The sequence below is a fragment of the Electrona antarctica genome (genome assembly GCF_951216825.1).
Source record: "Electrona antarctica genome assembly, chromosome: 8".
NCBI classification, from domain to species: Eukaryota; Metazoa; Chordata; class Actinopteri; order Myctophiformes; family Myctophidae; genus Electrona; species Electrona antarctica.
The window spans coordinates 14,645,821-14,666,494 of NC_136789.1; the positions used below are offsets into that span (position 1 = coordinate 14,645,821).

General features: G+C 41.8%; 1 protein-coding gene across 2 annotated transcripts; it reads left to right on the top strand.

Annotated features, from left to right (window-relative positions):
• The first annotated feature begins 2,379 nt into the window (after positions 1-2,379).
• Positions 2,380-19,988, top strand: hyou1 (hypoxia up-regulated 1). Of its 2 annotated transcripts, none has more exons than XM_079507721.1 (24): positions 2,380-2,602; positions 4,889-4,962; positions 5,663-5,756; positions 6,141-6,219; positions 6,394-6,548; positions 7,706-7,782; positions 7,908-8,089; positions 8,491-8,606; positions 9,106-9,292; positions 10,863-10,997; positions 11,338-11,420; positions 11,660-11,792; positions 12,329-12,516; positions 12,724-12,862; positions 13,292-13,385; positions 13,758-13,834; positions 14,707-14,886; positions 15,214-15,398; positions 15,479-15,566; positions 16,667-16,923; positions 17,047-17,131; positions 17,420-17,687; positions 17,993-18,109; positions 19,875-19,988. In XM_079507721.1, exons 2-24 carry the CDS (start codon positions 4,896-4,898, stop codon positions 19,922-19,924), a joined length of 3,036 nt encoding a protein of 1,011 aa, XP_079363847.1. In that variant the 5' UTR covers positions 2,380-2,602; positions 4,889-4,895; the 3' UTR covers positions 19,925-19,988. The 2 variants fall into 2 exon arrangements, with proteins under 2 accessions (XP_079363847.1, XP_079363848.1); XM_079507722.1 differs by having other exon boundaries at positions 13,292-13,349.
• The last annotated feature ends 686 nt before the right edge of the window (positions 19,989-20,674 follow it).

Here is a 20,674-nt window from a genome sequence, read left to right on the forward strand (position 1 = left end):
GTCGAGACAACCCTATCAATTGGTATATATTCTCTTTAGCCTTGTTTCCAGACTATGTATTTTATGACTGCAACTCATGATTATTTTCGTAATCAATTACTCTTTATTGTTTCTTCAATAATTGATACATTTAAAAGAGTATTGTATGATAATTAGGGTTGTCCCGATCAGGTTTTTTGCTCCCGATCCGATTCCGATAATTTGATTTTGAGTATATGCCGATACCGATTTTTCCCGATCCGATATTTATATTTTTATGGAACACTTATGCCATATCACAATAGTACAATATCCAAAATCACAGACAATATCCAGTCTAATATGATATGGAAATGATGTGATCGGCTCCGATTTCCGATCACATGATTGGATCAGGATAACCCTAATGATAATAAAGTAGATTGATTGATTGAAATATTTATTAACAGTTTGCAGAATTACAGTACATTTCAAGCACAAACTCAATACAAAGGCTGTTAACTGTGAGTGGACGACCCAATTAAGCATTACACTTGTTTACAAGAGGGTCCACCATGTTCAATTCATCAAACATTTAGAGACGTACAAATAGACACTTCTATATAGACAAAGAACAGAACAGATAGGGCCCGCACACCAGTTTCATGACCTCCGGGCCCTATCTCCTTCAATATTATGCCTTATTGGCCATGCACCCACCATCGATGTGCGTGCAAATGGGTATGCTCTGATGACAATAAAGTAGAACATTATGGACAAGCTCATCTCTGCATTCTTGAAATGCATTCTTGAAATTATGGCAGTTTGTTAATACAACTTCTGGAAGGTAGAGTCATGCGCAAAACGGAACATCGACCGGAATAAGGAAGGACTGAAGCTTATTACTGCAGTGTGTTACAGAATTAATGCAGCTGTTTCCTCTCCAGCCAAAGGCACGCCACACACTCACTGGTTTGCACGGTGACTTGGCTCATGACACACCCTACTGTAGTTTATGCTGACCATGACTGGAAAAAACACCACTTAACCGATAATCTACTGTCATTACTACACACAGGCTACAAAGTGTAGCCGTAGCCTGTGTGTTGACTGAATTTAATCTGCAAACGTATTTAATCCGTTGAAGGGAATGGTGCACAGTGACTAATACTTCCTTTTGCTATTTTTCTTTTCTTTTTAAACAAAGAAATATATTTCAAAGACTTAAGACTTTTTCCAAAAACAGTACAGTACAGAGCACAGTACACTACAATACAGAGCACAGTACAGTAACTATAACAAATGTACTATAGTTGCACCGCTCACTTCACACAGGTGTGATCCCCCCCCCCCCCCCCCCATTTAGTTGGTTGCAAATATCAAACGAAGACTCGGTTGTTCAGAAAGACACAAGTTCACAACTTGGCCATTAGGGAGTGCTAAAACAAGGTGATCAAAACCTCAGCATTGGCCTGCATACTGTTAAACAAAAGACATGATAGTATATACTATTAAACGAGTGAGTGACAGTAATAATACTAGTACTGTCACTTACTCGTTTGCCATGAGTGACATGTCATGGCGGGGGAGGGGGGTACTTTGTAAAGACTTCTCATGACAAGTGTCAAGAAAGTGTGTAGTCTGCAGAGTGCAGACTGCAGCCCTCTCCTGTCCCTGTCTGTCCATCTATGGTCTCCGTCTCCACCGCCGACCACCGGCCACCACCACGCACATGACACGAGTCACACGACTACACTGGCATTACCAGTGCAAGAGTTGACTCGGATGTCATCAGGTGCTGTGTACAGAGCTGATATGAAAATGCAACAAATCTTGCCGGCGATTGCAACTTGCAACCTCGATGGATACAGCATGGACCCTATGCGCAGGCGCAGACTCTTTTTGTTTTGACGTGAATCGGGTTCACGCCCATTCATCGAACGTGGACCAATCGCGTGCGGACAATAGGCTTCTTGCCCGCGTCACTCACAGCACGTGGCCCTATCACCGCCCAGTGCGTGGAGAGAGCTGGGCGGGGCCTGCGGGGTGGAGGGTCACCGCAGTGATGTTTAGATGCCATATTCCGGAGGAACTATCGCGCTGCGATTGGCTAGCTGGTTGTCCGGCCAACCACCCACATACAAACAGGATACAGATTGTAACAAGATACTATACTGATTTCTCTGAAGTTCATTGGACGATTATGTTCTCTAGCGTTGCCATTGCGCGCGTGAGATTACGCACACAGCTGTCAAAATAATTGGTCAAATAACAATATTATTATAATAATGACATAAACATAACATGACATCCTCCTGGCTCGTGTCGTTGGTTGCCTGACAACCAACTACCCAATCTTGGCGCGGCTGTTCACCCTGGCAATGGGATGGAGACTCTACCTTTCCCCCTTGCAGCGGCGTCAGTGGATCCAATGAGATCACGCCGCGTTCCGGGCCCTATGTGAGAACAAGCCGGTCGAAAGAGGAAAAATAAAAACTACACAGAGGCGTTGTTGTGTGAATGAGAGAGAGAAAACTGCTGAAGCTCACAGACATCTAGGGGGGGAAACGCGTTTTAGTTGATTAGTTTGAGTCTCTGTCAGCCACGCGCGTGTTGCCGCACCATCGGTGCTGGTTAAAGAGAGGTAAGTTGTGTCATGTGTCACTCATGTATTCTTGGTGATGGCTGGGAGGCAGCAGGCTAGCTAACAGCCTGTCAAACTTGTCGTATAGGTATGATAATCAAGTTGGTAGGAGTAGCTTATTTTTTTTGAACAGGGCAACACATGGAATGAGATTACCTTATTGTCCAGCAATGACTACATTTAAATGTTCAAGGTGTAACCATGTAAGGACTTCTCTGTGACGAGCCAATATGTGCAAGTTGTTTCCAGAAAGTAAGAGCTGTGCTCTTTGTTTTTGAATGGCCAGATTGTACCTGTGCATCCATTTGGTGTTCATGCGTCATTTCTGGAATTATCCACGTTCAGACACATGCAGATAGAGCCTGTTGTTCTCCCCGAAAGACGCATAACTGATTGTTATGCATTGTGTGTCAAGTCAATGCCTTTGTCTCATTAAAGATCAAAAGAGGTGCATTATCCTCCCGTTGAATATAATTGCAGTGAGTGTGCCTGGCTGCTACACGTTGTAGGTGTTACAATCTTAGCTAATATGACACACTTGACAATGGTATTAATGCCACGTGTTTGGAAACTGTCCATACACCTCTTGTACTCAATGGGTTATGGGTGGGAATCTGGATGTGGTCTATTAAGTGCAGTGCACCTGGCAGGTTGCCCAACCGAGGAACTAATTGATGATCCTCATCCCAGTATCCCACTTAAATTTAAACTACTTTCAACTCCAAAGAGAACCAATATGAAGGACCCAGAATAGTGGTGAGAGATCATGATTTATTGTCATGATCTGTAAAAATGCCCCTTGCAAAAGGTTTTAATGGTTGGGTAGGGAAATGGGAAATAGAGCCTTCTAGCTTCACTATAGACAGGACAGGTTAGTGTAGTGAGGCCAGTGAGGTTGCCATAAACTGGACGTTTTGACTTGTAAGCCCATGAAGTGAACATTTGTGGTATGTAAACACAGATATGACAAAATATACATACAACAATACATAATATACCAATTTCTATTTTATTACACCAGAGGAATATTTAGAATATTTGGAAAAATGAATTAAAATGACGTTAATTGAACCAACTTGCTAGGTTATTATATTAATTGACAATTCAAACATTTAAAAAAGGTTATTATACTTACTGAAATGTGGCACATTTAACTGGCTGAGCCACCAGTCACCCCTGCCCACCTTTTGTAACCCTACTGTAATTATACATTCATGCAGACCGTCCCTTCTGTCCCCGCTTCTAAATTTGTTTTTTCTGACCTATCCTATGCCAGATCTTTTGATCTGATCCTGATTTTGGAGAGTCCTAGACCACTTATTGCCGATGTTTTGACCAATGTTTTGTATTGAAATCTAATTGGAAAAACCAAGATTTTGATAGATCATAAAACATGTAGCCTAAATTAACTACGTTAAACATGCTGCATCACAATGCGTTGTGAGCTTGTAGGTCTGCTATTTCGGTGAGGTACCCAAAATAAAGGCCAGATTGAAAATGGTTACCAATAGTCAGACACCCTCCCTAAACCCTAACCTCACAGGAAGCCACATGTGATTTCTAACCTGCAGCACGGGTGATTTTTAACCCGCATGATTTTTAATAATTGCTCTGACTAATGATTGTAGGACTGTTGGTATGTCTATCCAACGTATGCACCCCAAAAATCAATACATATCTGCTGCATAATTGCAATATAAATGTTGTCAAAAAGTATAATAAATAATAGCAAATATTTTGTCAAGACCTGAAATACCATAAGGAACTTAAAATAGGATATTTGCAGCAGATTCTCTGTGCTGGTTTGAAAATCAATGAAATGTAAGTAAATACTGAGTGAAGGCATCGATGCTGCAATAACGGTTGCAGTAAAAGTCCATCTCCTAGATAATGACAAGATGCGAGCCTGCTCTATGAAACACATTTTTAACCGTTTCAGCAGTGACATCGAAATTATTACTGGCCAGTCATGTATGTTGTCTTAGCAGAAAGAGTCAGTGTTCCTCTAATCCTCTTCAGTTCATGGACAGTGACAGTCCAGGGGGTGGACTGGCCTGGGGTGGCACGGGGCACAACTCTGCCATACCTGCCGACATTAGATTGTAACAAAACAGGACATTTTCCACGACCATGCCCCCAACCCCCCCCAAAATGGTGATTAAAGCTATTTCATTGCATGTGTGCGCATACATGCACCCGTGTCGTCTGTGTGTGCGCACGCCCCAATAGGGCCACCCCAGTCAAAAAAAGTCTGGATCAATGATGCATTTTGTTTTTGAATAACAGGTTCATCATGAGGAGAAAGCTGCCATTGTGTGCTCTCTTCTGTCTGGTTCTGGCAATGTTGCCTTCTCATACAGGTAATGAAAATGTCACAATGCCACAATATGTCTTTATACTGAAAGATCTTTATTATTTTCAAGTGCACACTGAAATTGAAGCAACTATAAGTAAGGCGGACAAAGTAAATATGAGAAACAAGTTAAAAGTTACTAAATTATGTGCAGCAGAAAAAGCAAACTGTAAAACATCTCTGAATTGATTAGGCATCACAGTTTATGAAATCAAAGAAATACAGAAATTAATTATAGGTGTCGTCCTGGCTCCTGCCCAAAATATATGGAACGCATGCGGCGTGGCTCAGGGGTAGAGTGGCAACCACAATGTTGCCAGTTCGAACCCGGGCTCCCCCAGAGTTGGTGTCGAAGTGTCCTTGAGCAAGACACTGAACCCCAAATTGCTCCTGATGTGCTGGTTGGTGCCTTGCATGGTTTCCGCCGCCATCTGTGTATGAATGGGAGAATTCACCCAATCTATGTAAAGCGCCTTGGATAAAGGCACTATATAAATGCACCATTTACCATTTACCACATACTTTGTAAATATTCCACCGTTCAAGCTGTCAATGTCAGATGCAGGCTTATAAGATAGATAGATAGTTAATTGTGTTATGTGTTTTTTAGATTTGATTCTAGAATGCTGTAATACTTGAAAACCTCTGTTGCCCATGTCTCAGAACGACATTATCTGCCCATAACACAGTTTTTATCCTCTTTGCAGCATCTGTAGCAGTCATGTCTGTTGACTTGGGCAGTGAGTGGATGAAAGTAGCAATAGTGAAACCGGGTGTGCCAATGGAAATTGCTCTCAACAAGTGAGTATATCTGTCCCAGTATTCTAATCTCATTGTATACTACTTGACTGTGTTTGACCAGCTGTCCTCATTGTGCATTACTACCTTGTTACCTTGCACCTTGAATGTACAGTGCTTACTGCTTGCATGCGACTTCATCTCGTAACTTTAACATTATGCTAATAGCGTTGCTATTGTGTATTCTTTGGAAGAGCATGATAAATGTTTTCTTCTTTTTTTTTTGTGGGAAATGGGTATTAAAGTTAATAGTGCAGTAATCTTCAATATTTATTATATTTTTTACTTTATATGAATGCTCACATTTCAAAAGCATGCACAGTTGGTTGCTTGTGAAGTGTACAGTACTTTCCAAGCTGCCTATATTGTAAAGTGTCTTCTGTACAGGGAGTCGAGGAGGAAAACGCCAGTAGCCGTGTGTCTCAAGGAAACTGAGAGACTATTTGGAGATGGTGCATTAGGAGTGGTGAGATGCTTTCTTGGATTATTTGACACGTTGAAAGAAACTCCACTTGAACTTTCAGCAATGGAAGGATTAGTTGCACAATGAATATATGGCTCCACTCAGACAAATGTGACATAATCTTCCTAACAATCAATGTATTTTCTAATACATTTGTCAACTTGCCTCTATTTGTAGTCTGTGAAGAACCCCAAGATCGTCTATAGGCACCTTCAGAGCCTACTGGGCAAGAAACACGACAACCCCCAGGTGACACTCTACCAGAAACGCTTCCCTGAGCACCAGCTGCTAGAGGACCCGGCCAGAGGCACAGTTTACTTTAAAAACTCAGAGTAAGTCTTTCATGCTGTGGTATTGGCATTAATGTGGACACTGTATGGACGTGTATAGAGACACACGGGGACTACAAATTTCACGCCACCCAAATGAGACAGCAGCCCCACTTCTGGTCCGTTAGAACGGTGTACTGCAGGCCAGCCCATAGAAGTCCATTGAAATTCCACTGTAGTTAGCCTACTTTTAAAATAATACGAAATGAACTGAAGACTATATTGATTTGAATAAAAATGTTTCCAAATGTATGAAGTGTCTTTGTCAACATACATTGTTGACAAAGAGAACCTGTCGCTTTTAAGGGATGTCACTGCCTTTACGAGGCTACGAGCGCTGACTTTGAAGAGTGGAATTTTCAATAATAAATCCCGATCCCGACTGACTTTGTTCATTCATGTCTATATTTTTAACATGTCATGGGCTTATATAGATTATGCTCTACCTAACGCGGAGCTCCGACGGTGTGTTTTACCGTTGTCAACTTGTTGTATAATTAACTTTGCTGAATAGTTGGGAAAATAACCCAGCTAAATGGAGGAGTGGCATATCCTGACATTTTCAACTACCTAGTGAATTCTCCAGATGAGTATTAATAATAATTAGGCTTGCAAGATGCTGTTTGGATAATTTTCAACAAATTCATAGCATATAAAACGAAACACAACAAATATATCTGGGTATTGAAACACTCAAGGGATGCGACCGTGACATATATACTGTGCGACCACTTTGACTAGAGATTTACAATGCTAGCACTTTTCACAAACTGATGGAGTATATTATAGTACATTGTGGGTTGTATATTGAGATGGCAGGTATGTGACATTGAAAAGGACAAATCAAACCTATGGGACACTTTATTGGAACACAAAAGAAATCGCTACAGCCTCAGTAATGGACCAGTGAAATTAGGGTATTTTATGATGCCTCTCATAGGGATCAATTGACCATTGACTGGGACCATAGTGTGTGAATCTAAAAACTTGACAAAGGGTGTGCTTACTTCAACTGTGACCTTGCTCTGATGAATGCAAATATCTGTCTAAAGCATTTACATAATTTCTACAGTGCTGCTTGTGTTTAAGATCAGCATTAGTGTGCATCGACTGGGGTTGGTACTTTCCTCTGTATGACTTGATGTTCTTATTTCTGTCAGAGAACTACAATATACCCCTGAGGAACTCCTCGGGATGGTCTTGAATTATTCTCGTGCACTGGCTCAGGACTATGCAGGTCAGTCATTATTAATAGTAAAACATACATTTTACTGCACTACATGCTTGACATCCAAACATGTCAAGCATGTAAAATTGTATGCTGAGTTTGTTCTTTTCCTTTTACCTATATCACACTAACAGAGCAACCAATCCAAGATGCCGTGATCACCGTTCCAGCCTTTTTCAACCAGGCAGAGCGTAGGGCAGTCCTGCAGGCTGCTGAGATGGCAGGTCTGAAGGTCCTTCAGCTCATCAATGATAACACAGCCGTGGCCTTGAACTACGGAGTCTTCCGAAGGAAAGACATCAACAGCACAGCTAAGGTGCTCAGTCACAGTATCTGTTAAACGCATTAATTTACATGCATTAGGTTCACTGTTGACAAAACCTGTACATTAGGTCCAGCATACATGGGGATTACAATGATGGTTATTTACCAGTGGTGATTGAAAAGGAAGCTGATGATGCCTGCAAGTTCATACAAATATGCTGTTATATAAATCAGTATCTTGAAAGCTATATTGATTTTAATTAATTATTATTATACACCCTAGTGTCTATTCTGGGCATGTCATAATTTTCAGCGAAAATAGGCGAACATTTTACGAAAAATAGCCCGATGTACAAGCTCACATAGCTTGTGGATCCTCGTTTGAGGATTATGCTTTCATAATTATGTGCTTGTAAACTTGAATGATCTGGTGTGAATATTGCTCCCTCACAGAATATGATGTTCTATGACATGGGCTCAGGATGCACCACGGCCACCATCGTCACCTACCAGACCGTCAAAACCAAGGAGTCAGGCACTCAACCCCAGATGCAGATCAGAGGTGTAGGGTGAGTCCTTTGATAACAGAACAAATATCATTACATACTGGCATATGACGGTCCCAATAGCCTAGCTTCTCACTGTGTAGGTATGCATGTGTAATATGAAAGATATGAATGCATGCATTGCTGATGCAAAGATAATGTGAGGAAATGAGGTGTGTGTGTGTGTGTGTGTGTGTGTGTGTGTGTGTGTGTGTGTGTGTGTGTGTGTGTGTGTGTGTGTGTGTGTGTGTGTGTGTGTGTGTGTGTGTGTGTGTGTGTGTGTGTGTGTGTGTGTGTGTGTGTGTGTGTGTGTGTGTGTGTGTGTGTGTGTGTGTGTGTGTGTGTGTGTGTGTGTGTGTGTGTGTGTGTGTGTGTTGAAAGATATGAATGCATGCTGATGCAAAGATAATGTTGTGAGGAAATGAGTAGAGTATGACCTTCAGTGTGTGTGTAATAAATTGATAGTTTCATCCCTCCTAAAGTGTGCTGCTCCATGTTCCGTTTGCCCCCCCCCCCCCCCCAGGTTTGACCGTGGATTGGGGGGCTTCGAGATGGACCTGCGTCTGCGGGACCACCTGGCCGGAGCCTTCAACAGCCAGGGGAAGAGTAAGAAGGACGTGAGAGAGGACCACCGCGCCATGGCCAAGCTCCTCAAAGAGGCCCAGCGGCTGAAGACGGTGCTCAGTGCCAACAATGACATGATGGCACAGGTCAGTCCAGTGGTGGGAGAGGTGCTCCGCTTTTGGACTTAGTTTTTATTATGACCCATTAAGACCTGAGGTCGATTCTGTAAATGTCTTCTAAATCCTAAAACGGCTTTCTGAAAAACGTATGTTATATTAGTGGTGCTCAACCTTTTTGTCAAGGCCGCCCAAAATCATATGTATTTGACTGAAGTGTTCCAGGGGCCCACAGAATCAAATATTTGAGTTAAAAAATATAATCAAGATTTGCACACATTTTCACGATTTTTCAAAAGTGAGCTTGCTATTTTTGAATAGCCAAAATATAAAATGCTTTTTAGCTAAAAATGTAAATTACAAATATGTAATGTATTACCCAGTCAATGGGTAAAAGCAACCACAGTGTAGAAATACTCTATTACGTTCATAATCTAATATTTCACATCAAACGATTAATCTGGTCATGCCTCATTCATACAGATGGAATGTTTTTTTTATGTGAATTTATTTTAAATGCTCCCGGTTAAAAGTCCTGCACTGTATTGTCCCGAATGATATTCATCTTCACAGTCTGTTCAAAACCCCCACAACAAAACAACACAGCACAGAAAAACACATCATCAATACAATACATAACCATGAGGTCTGCACTGTACACGGAACAATCCTATCGGTGGGGCAGTTTGTTTACTGCCGCGATGGCTGAGGGAACAAAACTCTCACTAAAGCGGACCTTGTTCCACGCTAAGGTTCTTTATCTTTGTCCACATGGCATGAGGTTGAAAAAGCGATAGACTGGATGATCAGTGTCATTTGATATCCAAAGTGCTAACCGTGTGATGGCCTTATTGTTAATATCAGAATGTGTGGGTGTAGGAAGTCTGTTGATCTTGGAAGCAACACGGGTAATACTGAAAAGTTTGTTTCAGGCATGGACAGTATGGTATGTGAAAGTGCAAAAGTATTGGCATCAAAATATAATGTACAATAACCACTTAAACCCTCTTATACAGAGCGTGTGATCTTCTAGATTATTATGCTATTTTTGTTTTGAAGATTTCTTATAAAAAATATGAATAATTATGAATAATCTAAATCTGCAAAGAAACTAGTAACTAAACTGTCAAAAAATGTAGTGGAATAAAAAAAATCAACATTTGCTTCTGAGATGTTGTAGAGTAGCAAAAAAGTAGAAATACCATGACATTGTACTCGCACACAGTACTTGAGTAAATGTACTCACTGGACGCGCCAAATCTCGTCTTTCTCACTTCATCTCATGTCTCAATCCTCTGATGTCTTGCCAGCTTGCTTTCTCACATTACACATCAACACGTTTCTCATCTCTCTCACATTACTACATGTAGTGTTTGACCTCAATTCAAGCTAAAGGGGATGAACACGTGGAAGCAGACAAACACTGTTTTTGTTTTGTTGCTAACATTCCATACTAATAGTGGTTACGCACGAGACAACATACTCTAGCCAAGTAGAATTACAAGGGGATTTCTTTTTAAACATAAACAATAGGAAAGGTGAGACAAGAATGAAATGTGAAACTTGTTTGATATTAAAAAGAAATCTGTCTTTATTCCAGGTAGAAGGACTGATGGATGATATTGACTTTAAAGCCAAGGTGAGCAGGGCTCAATTTGAGGAGCTGTGTGCAGACCTTTTTGAGAGGGTGGCCCGACCGGTGCAGGATGCACTTACCTCTGCAGAGATGACCCTGGTTAGTGCCCTCATCACCTATTTCCATTTGTCCATTTCTCTAGCACTAAATGTCACACACAGCAGAATATAAACGTAAATATATAAATTGTCTTGCGATGCATTAGCCAATAAAGGCTTTTAAATGTTTCCAAAAGAGGGCCTTGATTGCTTTTTTTCATTTTTATTTGTTCAACTAGGGAACACTAGAGAATCTTCATTATGAAATGTTATTGATGTTATTTTAATGGATTTAATGAATGTGAAAATGTATTTTTAAAGTGTGTGGTGTGCACACACACATTATATTGTCTGTCTGTCTTTGAGCTGTGAGTCTGAGGCCTGTCCATTTCCTCTGACAGGATGAGATTGAGCAGGTGATCTTAGTCGGCGGTTCCACTCGTGTACCCAAGGTTCAGGAAGCGCTGCTCAAAGCTGTGGGGAAGTAAGTGCAAAAAAGAAACTCACACCATTGAACGAAACTGCGCACTGATCAATGAAGCGCTTATGTAACTACCTACAGTCATTTGTATCGACTTTGACGACACTATTGCTCATTATTTGTACATATTGAAAATTATTTTCGGTGTCCCTCTTGACAGTTAGTTGATGGTGTGATGGTGTGATGTTGATGGTGTTGTTAGTTGATGGTGTGTGTGTGTGCGTGTGTGTGTGCGTGTGTAGAGAAGAGCTTGGGAAGAACATTAACGCAGATGAAGCAGCAGCTATGGGTGCTGTGTACCAGGCTGCTGGCCTCAGCAAGGCCTTCAAGGTCAAACCCTTCCTGGTCCGAGACGCGGCTGTTTTCCCCATTCAGGTATGTATTAATTTACTGGCTGATGCCACTGGATAGATACCGATGGAACATGTAAAGCACTTGTGCTTTTACCGTATATCTGAAAACATTATAAACATCGCTCAGACTCTAATTTGTAAACAAAGAGACTAGACATGGATGTAGCTAACATCCCATAGCCTGAAGGGACACAACGCTCTGATTGGTTAAGAAACACAGAGGCTTCTGTTTCAATTTAAAACAAAATGCCCAAAAAAACCATTCCACCCCCACTTTAAGAGTAAATGCGTGGCCCAGGCGGTGGCGTAACCGTCTGGGCACCCGACTGGTAATCCAGTCGCAGTGTGCCGCGGGTTCGACTCCCGAGCCCGACACGGCCTTTACTGCATGTCTTCCCCCATCTCTCTCCCGTTTCCTGTCAGCCTACTGTCTGTCCCTTCAAAAACCAATAAAAGGCGTAAGCCGCAAAAAAATATCTTAAAAAAAAAAAAAAGAGTAAATGCGTGTCCTTTTATTCAGCCACCCCTTATTCCACCCTGCATTCTTGTTGTGGCCAGGTTGAGTTCACTCGTGAGACAGACGAAGAGGACGGCACCAAAAGTCTGAAGCACAACAAGCGCATCCTGTTCCAGAGGATGGCACCATATCCCCAGCGGAAGGTCATCACCTTCAACCGCTACAGCGACGACTTCTCCTTCGACATCAACTACGGCGACCTCAACTTCCTGGGACCGTTGGACCTCAGGTCAGATTCACGTTGAATCTGAGCTCTCGCCCCATAACACCCCATGCTTTCTGAAACCCTATCTTGAAAACGTAACGTACCGCCATGTAATTGATGAAAGTAACTAATAAAATGACCGATCCTAATGAAAACAACAAAAAAAAGGTTAGAAATGACTAAATATGCTGTATCTGAATGTAGCTTCTTTTCCCACTGCTTGTCCTGTAGCATGTTTGGCTCTCTGAACCTAACCACCGTCAAGCTATCAGGGGTGGGCAGCAGCTTTCTGAAGCACGCAGAAGCAGAGTCCAAGGGAATCAAGGCCCACTTCAACATGGATGAGAGTGGTGTGCTTCTGCTGGACAGGGTCAGTGCCACTGTTGGTTCACATTTTAACTTTAACCACACCTGTAGTTTCTATTAAATTGGAATCCATCCGTCATTGGTAGGCAAGTATCTGAATTCTGAACTGTCCAAAGTGTCCATAGCCCATCAGTGAGACTTACAATGAGTAGAGGGAAATTGTGCCATCTTATGGAGTATTAGTGAGGACCAAATAAGTTATGGTTGAAAACCTAATTGTGTCGAATGTTCACCTATACTCACATGACCAGAATAGGGATGCTAGGGTTTGTTAACATGCTAAATTGCAGAAAATACCATTGCATTAAAACAGTTTGAGTTCTTCAGGTTTCTGAACTGTCTACACACTGTTCATTTCTTAATTGAGTCATCATTCAAGGACTTGAGGATGGGAAGAAAATGTTGCCTTTTAAATCATGATTTTAATCTACAGGTTGAGTCCGTCTTTGAAACTATTGTTGAAGAGAAGGAAGAGGAATCAACATTAACAAGTACGTTTGGCATTGATAACCTCATCAAACTAGTAGGTGAGAACATTGTTTCAATGACCCCCCCCCCCCCCCCCCCCCCCCACATATTTACACAATGTATTCATTTCCACAAATAACTAAGGCAAGAAAGTATTTACTATACTAACTGTCAGGTTGACTGTTTTACTTGTGCATGTTGGAGATGTTTTCATTGAACTGGCCTTTTTAAAAACTAGTTTCAATCTACTAGTAGCGCTGATCAGAGCTGATCACACAAAGCTTGGCCAATCAAATCCGTGTGTTACCTTTTGTGACAGGATTTGGCCAATACAATCCGGATGATATGTTTGTGAGGCCCCTTGTATTATTATAACCACTTCATTCCATATTAAAATCATTCATTTTGATTGGTATTTTTTTCCCCTTTAGAACTGGGAAACACCATTTCCAGCTTGTTTGGAGGGGGATCCACCGAACCTGCTGCTAATGCGACTGAGCCAGTTCAGGTAACTGCTGCTGCTGCGTTATGCCTCTGTGGAATAATGTTTTTTACATTGTGCCTTGTACACATTTTCATCCATTTCACTCATTTTAATTGGGTTAATAACTCATCTCATTCATTTTTCCGGCTGTCATTGTTGTTGCAGTATGCGCCTATAGGTTTGTTTTGAGGGGCACTCCAACGCTTGGCTTGGTGCCTTGCCCATGCCTTTGTGTTTGTGTGTACCACATGATGATGATTTGATTGGCCAGCTTTGTGTGTACCACATAGTGATGATTTGATTGGCCAGCTTTGTGTGTTTGTGTGTACCACATAGTGATGATTTGATTGGCTGAGCAGGGAATGTGATGTATGACGATAAGAGCGCCCCTCACTTCACACGAATGATTTTTTTCACCATATGCAAATAACACAGTAGTAGAAATATTAATTTATTTTTAGACCTTCTGCCAATTGATTCCTCAGAGACAACATAAAGATTTGCACACTGTAGCTCCCTTTTGCATATTTGTTTGGTTGGAGTGACATTTTTGACTGAGTTCAGAACGAAGATCCATCGAAAATGGATGTGCGCCCCTTAGATCCTCATTACATGCCAATTGATTCCTCCCCACTCACATTTCTGTGTGCAATCACTGGTGTTGTGTCCTGCTGGCTCACCTGCCAGTGAGGAGCCCCCCACCGGGAGACGAGTGCTGAATCGCGTTTGAGTAAATGGTTACGCCCATTTAAATGGTCACCAGTCGAGTTGCTGTGTCGAACCGTGCCCCCCCCTTTTTCCATCTACACCACATCTCTTTGACAAAAATAGCTTATGTCCAATTTCATATTCATCTCTCTCGCTCTAAACCTCCCTCTTTGTGTATTTATGTCCAGGATGAGGAGGAGGTGCCACCAGAGTCTGGAAAAGAGACAAAGGAGGAGACCCAAAAGGAAGAATCTCCTCAGGAGGACAAGCCCGAGGAGAAGCCCGAGGCTGCAGAGAAACCTGTAGATGAAGAGTCGTCGCAGGAGAAAACAAATACAGAAGACTCGGGCAGCAAGGCTGAAACTAAGGTGCAGAACATTTCCATCCCACAAATGGAGATTAGGTTATCATATTCATATGCAGGACGATGAAAGCTATGCAAAATTATATAATTTAGCCAGCATGTTTTTAATATTTTCTTTCGAATGCACCAGCCCTGTAATTCTCCATGTAATGCATGACCAGTGACTACAGTCACACATTATGTGATTACACTCATTTTCAAGCAATTAGTTTATAATATTAATACTTGGGTAGCCACTTAAGATAACAAACTGGTTGTTTGTGGTTTAACTCAGACAGCTCAAATTTACATACCATTGCCTTTTTTATGATTTTTACCTCTGATCATGAAGGAGGAGGAGAAGGAGGGAGAGACTTCTGGAACGACTGAGGCAGAAAAAACGACAGAGGAGAAGGAAGTAGAGAAAAAGGAAAAACCTCAAAAGAAGGCCAAGATCGCTGAGGATATCAATGCGGAACTCGTCATCAACGACATTCTCAACCCGACTGCAGAGGAAATCATTTTATCCACGAAGAAGTAAAGAAAATGCTGTTTTCTTGACTTTCTGTAATAATGCAAGATGGAGGGTTAGTATAATAATCTTGGTGTCTTTTCAGGCTGAAGGACTTGACAGACAGAGACTTGCAGAAACATGAAAGGGAAAAGACACTGAACACTCTTGAGGCTTTTATCTTTGAGACACAGGTAAGATACCTGAACAAATCATCAACTAATAAGTAATAACACATGGTTGCTGCATGCATCGACTCTTGTAGATGGAGTGCCGTGATTTTTGTTTCCCACCCTAAACATGATCATCAGGTGTTTTTCAAAAAAGTGTACAGTATTTGTTAAAATGTCATTTTTATGTGGACCCACCCACCCACCAGTTAATTACATATGCCTGGTTTGCCTGGTGGGTGGTGATCCACCTGAACTGAAGCCGCACCCACAGCTGTGGTCGTATGATAAAAGGGCAGGGGATGATATTATGATGTCACTATATCACTGTCAAGGTTTCAGCCTCCAGGAAGAAACCCTAAATACAAAGGGAAGACATCATTGTACATAACAACCGCACCAAGGGGTCTAATGAAGTACCGTCGCCTCATAAACACATGAAAAACTGGAAAAAATACAAAAATCACAGCACTCCATCTTTATCAGTTGTGTCTCAGTTCTTTACCTCTACGAAAGGAACTTGGCAAGGAAAACGCTATAAATGATATTTTCAAAAGACCATTTTAATGCAAGGAAAAATAATTAAATTGTAAAACCGTGAAGACTCAAACAAAGTTCAGTTCTCTTCTGACAATGTTGTGCTCTTATCGTTGTTATATTAGCTAGTCCTTACCCGTTCGAATTTATGAAGACCAAATTATGTACAGTGTGGGTAATGCGATTTAATAGATCATGGTATTGAATATTGATGTATGTATTTTGAGGTGTAGTCAGTCTGGGACTGGGGGAGGGAGTTGGGATGAGCTTGGGAAGTTGGGAAAAAATGTATATTATTTGGCAGGTGGTCCGCGGACCCCCAAGTGGTCCGAAGCATGCCGTGGGGGGCTCTGTGTATTCCTCGTTCAGACTCACAGACGTCTCTCTCTCTGTCGCGCACGCACATACACACAACACACACACAGTGCCCCGTCGTTGACTCGTTGCCATATAGAGTTATGTTATTTGTCCCGGCCGGCTCGTATGGTCTGACACTCACGCGTACGTGCGACCTGTCAGTGGGCGTCACACATGCAAATGTGGCACCTCTGCCCTCACCAAGGTCCCATCTTTTTTTCCCCCTGAAGGACAAGATGTACCAGGACGAGTATCTGCTTGTGGTGTCGGAGGAGGAGAAGGAGGACATCTCGGGCAAGCTGAGCGAGGCCTCGGCCTGGATGGACGAGGACGGCTACTCGGCCACCACCAAGGAGCTGAGAGAGAAACTGTCCGGGCTGAAGACCCTGTGCAAGGCCATGTTCTTCAGGGTGGATGAACGGCGCAAGTGGCCCGACCGCCTGGCCGCCCTGGACAGCATGCTGAACACCTCCAGCTTCTTCCTGAGGTGGGTGAGGAGGAGGACGGAGGAGGAGGCCTGGGTGTAAAGGGATGCTACACTGTTTTTCTTTTTGTTTTGTTTTTATTTATTGTATGTAATGTGTTTTTGTATTCATTCATACCTTTTTAGGAGCGCTAAAATGATTCCAGAAGACGATCAAATCTTCACAGAAGTTGAGCTGAAGACGTTGGAGAAAGTGATTAATGAGACCACGGTGTGTAGTAAATTAGTACAAATCTCTATACTGCATAATTGTGTCGCTCACCAAAAATAACCTCCATATGGCGAGCAACAACATCCTGTGACAAAGTATAAGTTAGGCTTTATCCTAATATATGTGCAGTTTGTGCACATTGTGCATGTGTTCTACAATGTCTAGGCAGCATTAGTTATGGGATTATAGTGGATTAGTTCAGTCATGCGTTTTGGTGTTCACTGTTAGTGAAACTTAAATAATAACCCCTGACCTCTTCCCTCACCAACTACGGACACCTCAACCCAGACGTGGAAAAACGAGACGGTGGCGCAGCAGGACAGTCGCTCTCCCACGGAGCGGCCCGTGCTGCTGTCCAAAGAAATCGAGTCAAAGCTGACACTACTCGACCGTGAGGTCAACTACCTGCTCAATAAAGCCAAGTTCGCCAAGCCCAAGGTCAAGCCCAAAGCCAAGAACAACAACACCACCAGCTCCGACAAGACCAGCAAGGCCAATGCCACAGCCGAGGAGAAAGTGATCCCTCCTGTGGAGGAGAGCACAGACAAAGACAGTGGTGGGTGGAGCAGTAATGAGCGATTTAATGTACCACCTTGACCTTGTAATGTGGCCTTTTTTCTTCTTCCCTAAAATCTGTTGTATTAAAGCGAATATTTGATCCTATTATAACAATTTAGTGTCAAGAGAAAATTGTGGATTTTATTATTTTGATGCTTGCTTGTCACTATGAAAGGGTAGTTATCAACTGGATACAGTTTCACTTTTCACAACCGCTATAGGTATTGTGCAAGATCATAATGGAGAGAGAGAGACCCCTTTTTATTGTTTGACTGATTCTTTTTTTTTTTCATTTTGTATTAGATAAAACTGAGGAGGTCCAGCCAGGTGAAGCCCCGCCCACCGAGGAGACTGCTGCTGCTGCAGAGAATACGGAGTCGTCTGCTCCATCAGAGCCTACAGAGGAAGCAGAGCGTACAGGTAGGTCTGCAGTGCATAGAATCACAGAGTACAGGTAGGTCAGCTAGGTCTATAGAATCACAGAGTACAGGTAGGTCTGCAGTGCATAGAATCACAGAGTACAGGTAGGTCTGCAGTCTATAGAATCACAGAGTACAGGTAGGTCTGCAGTGCATAGAATCACAGAGTACAGGTAGGTCTGCAGTGCATAGAATCACAGTACAGGTAGGTCTGCAGTGCATAGAATCACAGAGTACAGGTAGGTCTTGACTTGAATAAAAATCAAAGACGCTGAAAGTGTGGAAGTAGAGCTCTAACATTTCAAACGAGCTGACATTTCAGCCAATCCTACATCGGTCTAATCTAAAAACACCAGCTATGGTTTTGTGAAGGGTCATTTACAGTGTGCGATACAATCCAGGAAATCCAGTCCAAAGTAAAAACGTGTACATTTATTTTGTTCCCCCTTGCTACTATCTAGGACAGGGCTACTCAATTTAACACATTAATTGCTTATGACAGAATATTCCGTCATATAAAACCGTGAGCTGCTTCTGACGGAATTCTGTCATTATTCTGTCATTAAAGCCTTTTTAATGATATAAAATGAGATCGCTGTAATCCATTTTTTTTTTAAATTTAGCTTGCCTTCATTGATCCTAGACATGTTTTGCGATAGACACCTTTGTCTTTTCTCTCTAAATCCACGTCGCTCTCCATGGTTTTGATCATAACGACAATGTTCTGTCCTCATTTCTGACTTAACCAAGCATCTCGTTTGGAATATTAACGCTTCTAAAGAGACATCAGATGAGGTAGCGCAAAGTAGTAATGGAAGAATTCACCTCCCGGTTTTGGGGGGAAATGGAAGGGGGAGGCTTTTCAGAGTAAAATCTGCCCATCTGCTTGGCACTCTTTATTCTGAAGAATTCCCCAGCAGTAAGATGCGGTTAAGATGGATCAGGGGCCACTCAGCAAAAGTCCAAGGGGCCGCAAGATAAATTTGTCAGTATTTTGAAACGTTTACAAATGTATTTTGTAACAGACTACATGGCCACAGTAAAAAGCCACATTTCCAATTATAAGTCCAAACCTCAATGAGGAAGTTACACAATGAGGCTTAATTCACGAAATGTGAAGAGAACATATAATGAACAGATCATCACTAGTGGATAAATTAGTAAGTGGTAAGAAAAAAAGGGGCACACTTTTTTTGAGTTTTTCTTCTTTCTAATTATTTGTGCGGCCCAAAAAATAGTTTGTCATGATTTGTCAGGAGCCGAGTTAAAGGTCTTTAAATAAATACTTTCTGAAACGTCTGTGGAAAATGAATGGGAAATTCTCTTCCAGTGCACTCGGGGGGGCGAGACCGTGACACTCTATAGGAATCAGCACCGTGAAAACGGTAAACATGCTCTGGAACCTTGAAATAGAAACGGGTGATTCGGGTGATTCTTTCTTTTCTGAAAAAAGGAACTACTTCCTAGCCTTGCATCCCTATTTTTGGCATGTCATTATAGGTACATTTGTTCCTTTTTAAATACATTTTTAAATGTCCAAAGCTGTCTAATTTCTATCAATCCATGTTACCTACCGGTGTGTGATTAGCTGGCAAAGCCTTCTTTCATTTATATAATTTTATATGAACATTTATTTATATCTGTACTGCAGTAGATTACATTGAGCAATTGCCATCATATTTCTTAGAATACTAAATTACCAAAATACTAAACTGTCTACCTATGTCCCATATTACATATTTCCCATTTTTTGCCCTCCTTTTTAGGACCAACAGAGAAGGCCAAATCTGAAAGCCACATAGAAGATGAATTATAACAGCTGGAACTGAAAAATATTTCACTATATTTATTGACAGTGTATAAATGTTAAAGTTTCCTTCTCCCTTTGTTTTGGTTTGTTTTAATTACCTTATTTGTTGAACTCTTGTTGGATGTGTTGGATCAGATTGGAGGCCACTCAGCTTATCTATATATTTTTTACCCCCTTTCTTCCTACACTGTAAAATTCGGAGTGTTAATTTAGCTCTGTGTCTCCAAAAGGAACCAAATCGATCCATTTGTACATGCACAGTTAAAATAACACTGAGGATTTTACTGTGTATCTTGTGCTATTCATCTGTTTTCCAGTGTCATTGATGTTGTGACATCACGGAGCACTTAGACTGCGAGGATGCAGTTCACTGAATTAGACCCAACACAGTATCGGTGCCATTATCTTAGGTTCTCCCCTGGTGTTCAAGACATGCTACACTCCCACATTTAACTTCAATTAACAAGAAAGGCACAGTCGATAGAGTGCAAATCTCTGCTAGGAGGCATGCCCTAATAATATTGATGTATGCAGTGAAATTTGTACCTACAGTCATGAGAGTAGCGCATCGTCTGTACTATCTTCTTCCTGGGATGTCCTGATGACATCACCCAAAACGTTATTTATAAATCCAGCATGTCCGCAACTCTATGCGTTAGTGATTTCAAGGTGGCACTGTATTACGCTATATTAGTGTTGGTGCAAGCTTTGCTGTGTATCGGAACTCTAAACTCTGTAAGAGTGGAATTCAGGCTG

Excerpts from the sequence above, each read along its gene's own strand:
- hyou1 (XM_079507721.1), top strand. The coding sequence starts at position 4,896 with ATGAGGAGAAAGCTGCCATTGTGTGCTCTCTTCTGTCTGGTTCTGGCA. Across the intron at positions 6,549-7,705 it reads GTTTACTTTAAAAACTCAGA|AGAACTACAATATACCCCTG; the intron begins GTAAGTCTTTCA and ends TATTTCTGTCAG. Across the intron at positions 17,688-17,992 it reads GAGCACAGACAAAGACAGTG|ATAAAACTGAGGAGGTCCAG; the intron begins GTGGGTGGAGCA and ends ATTTTGTATTAG.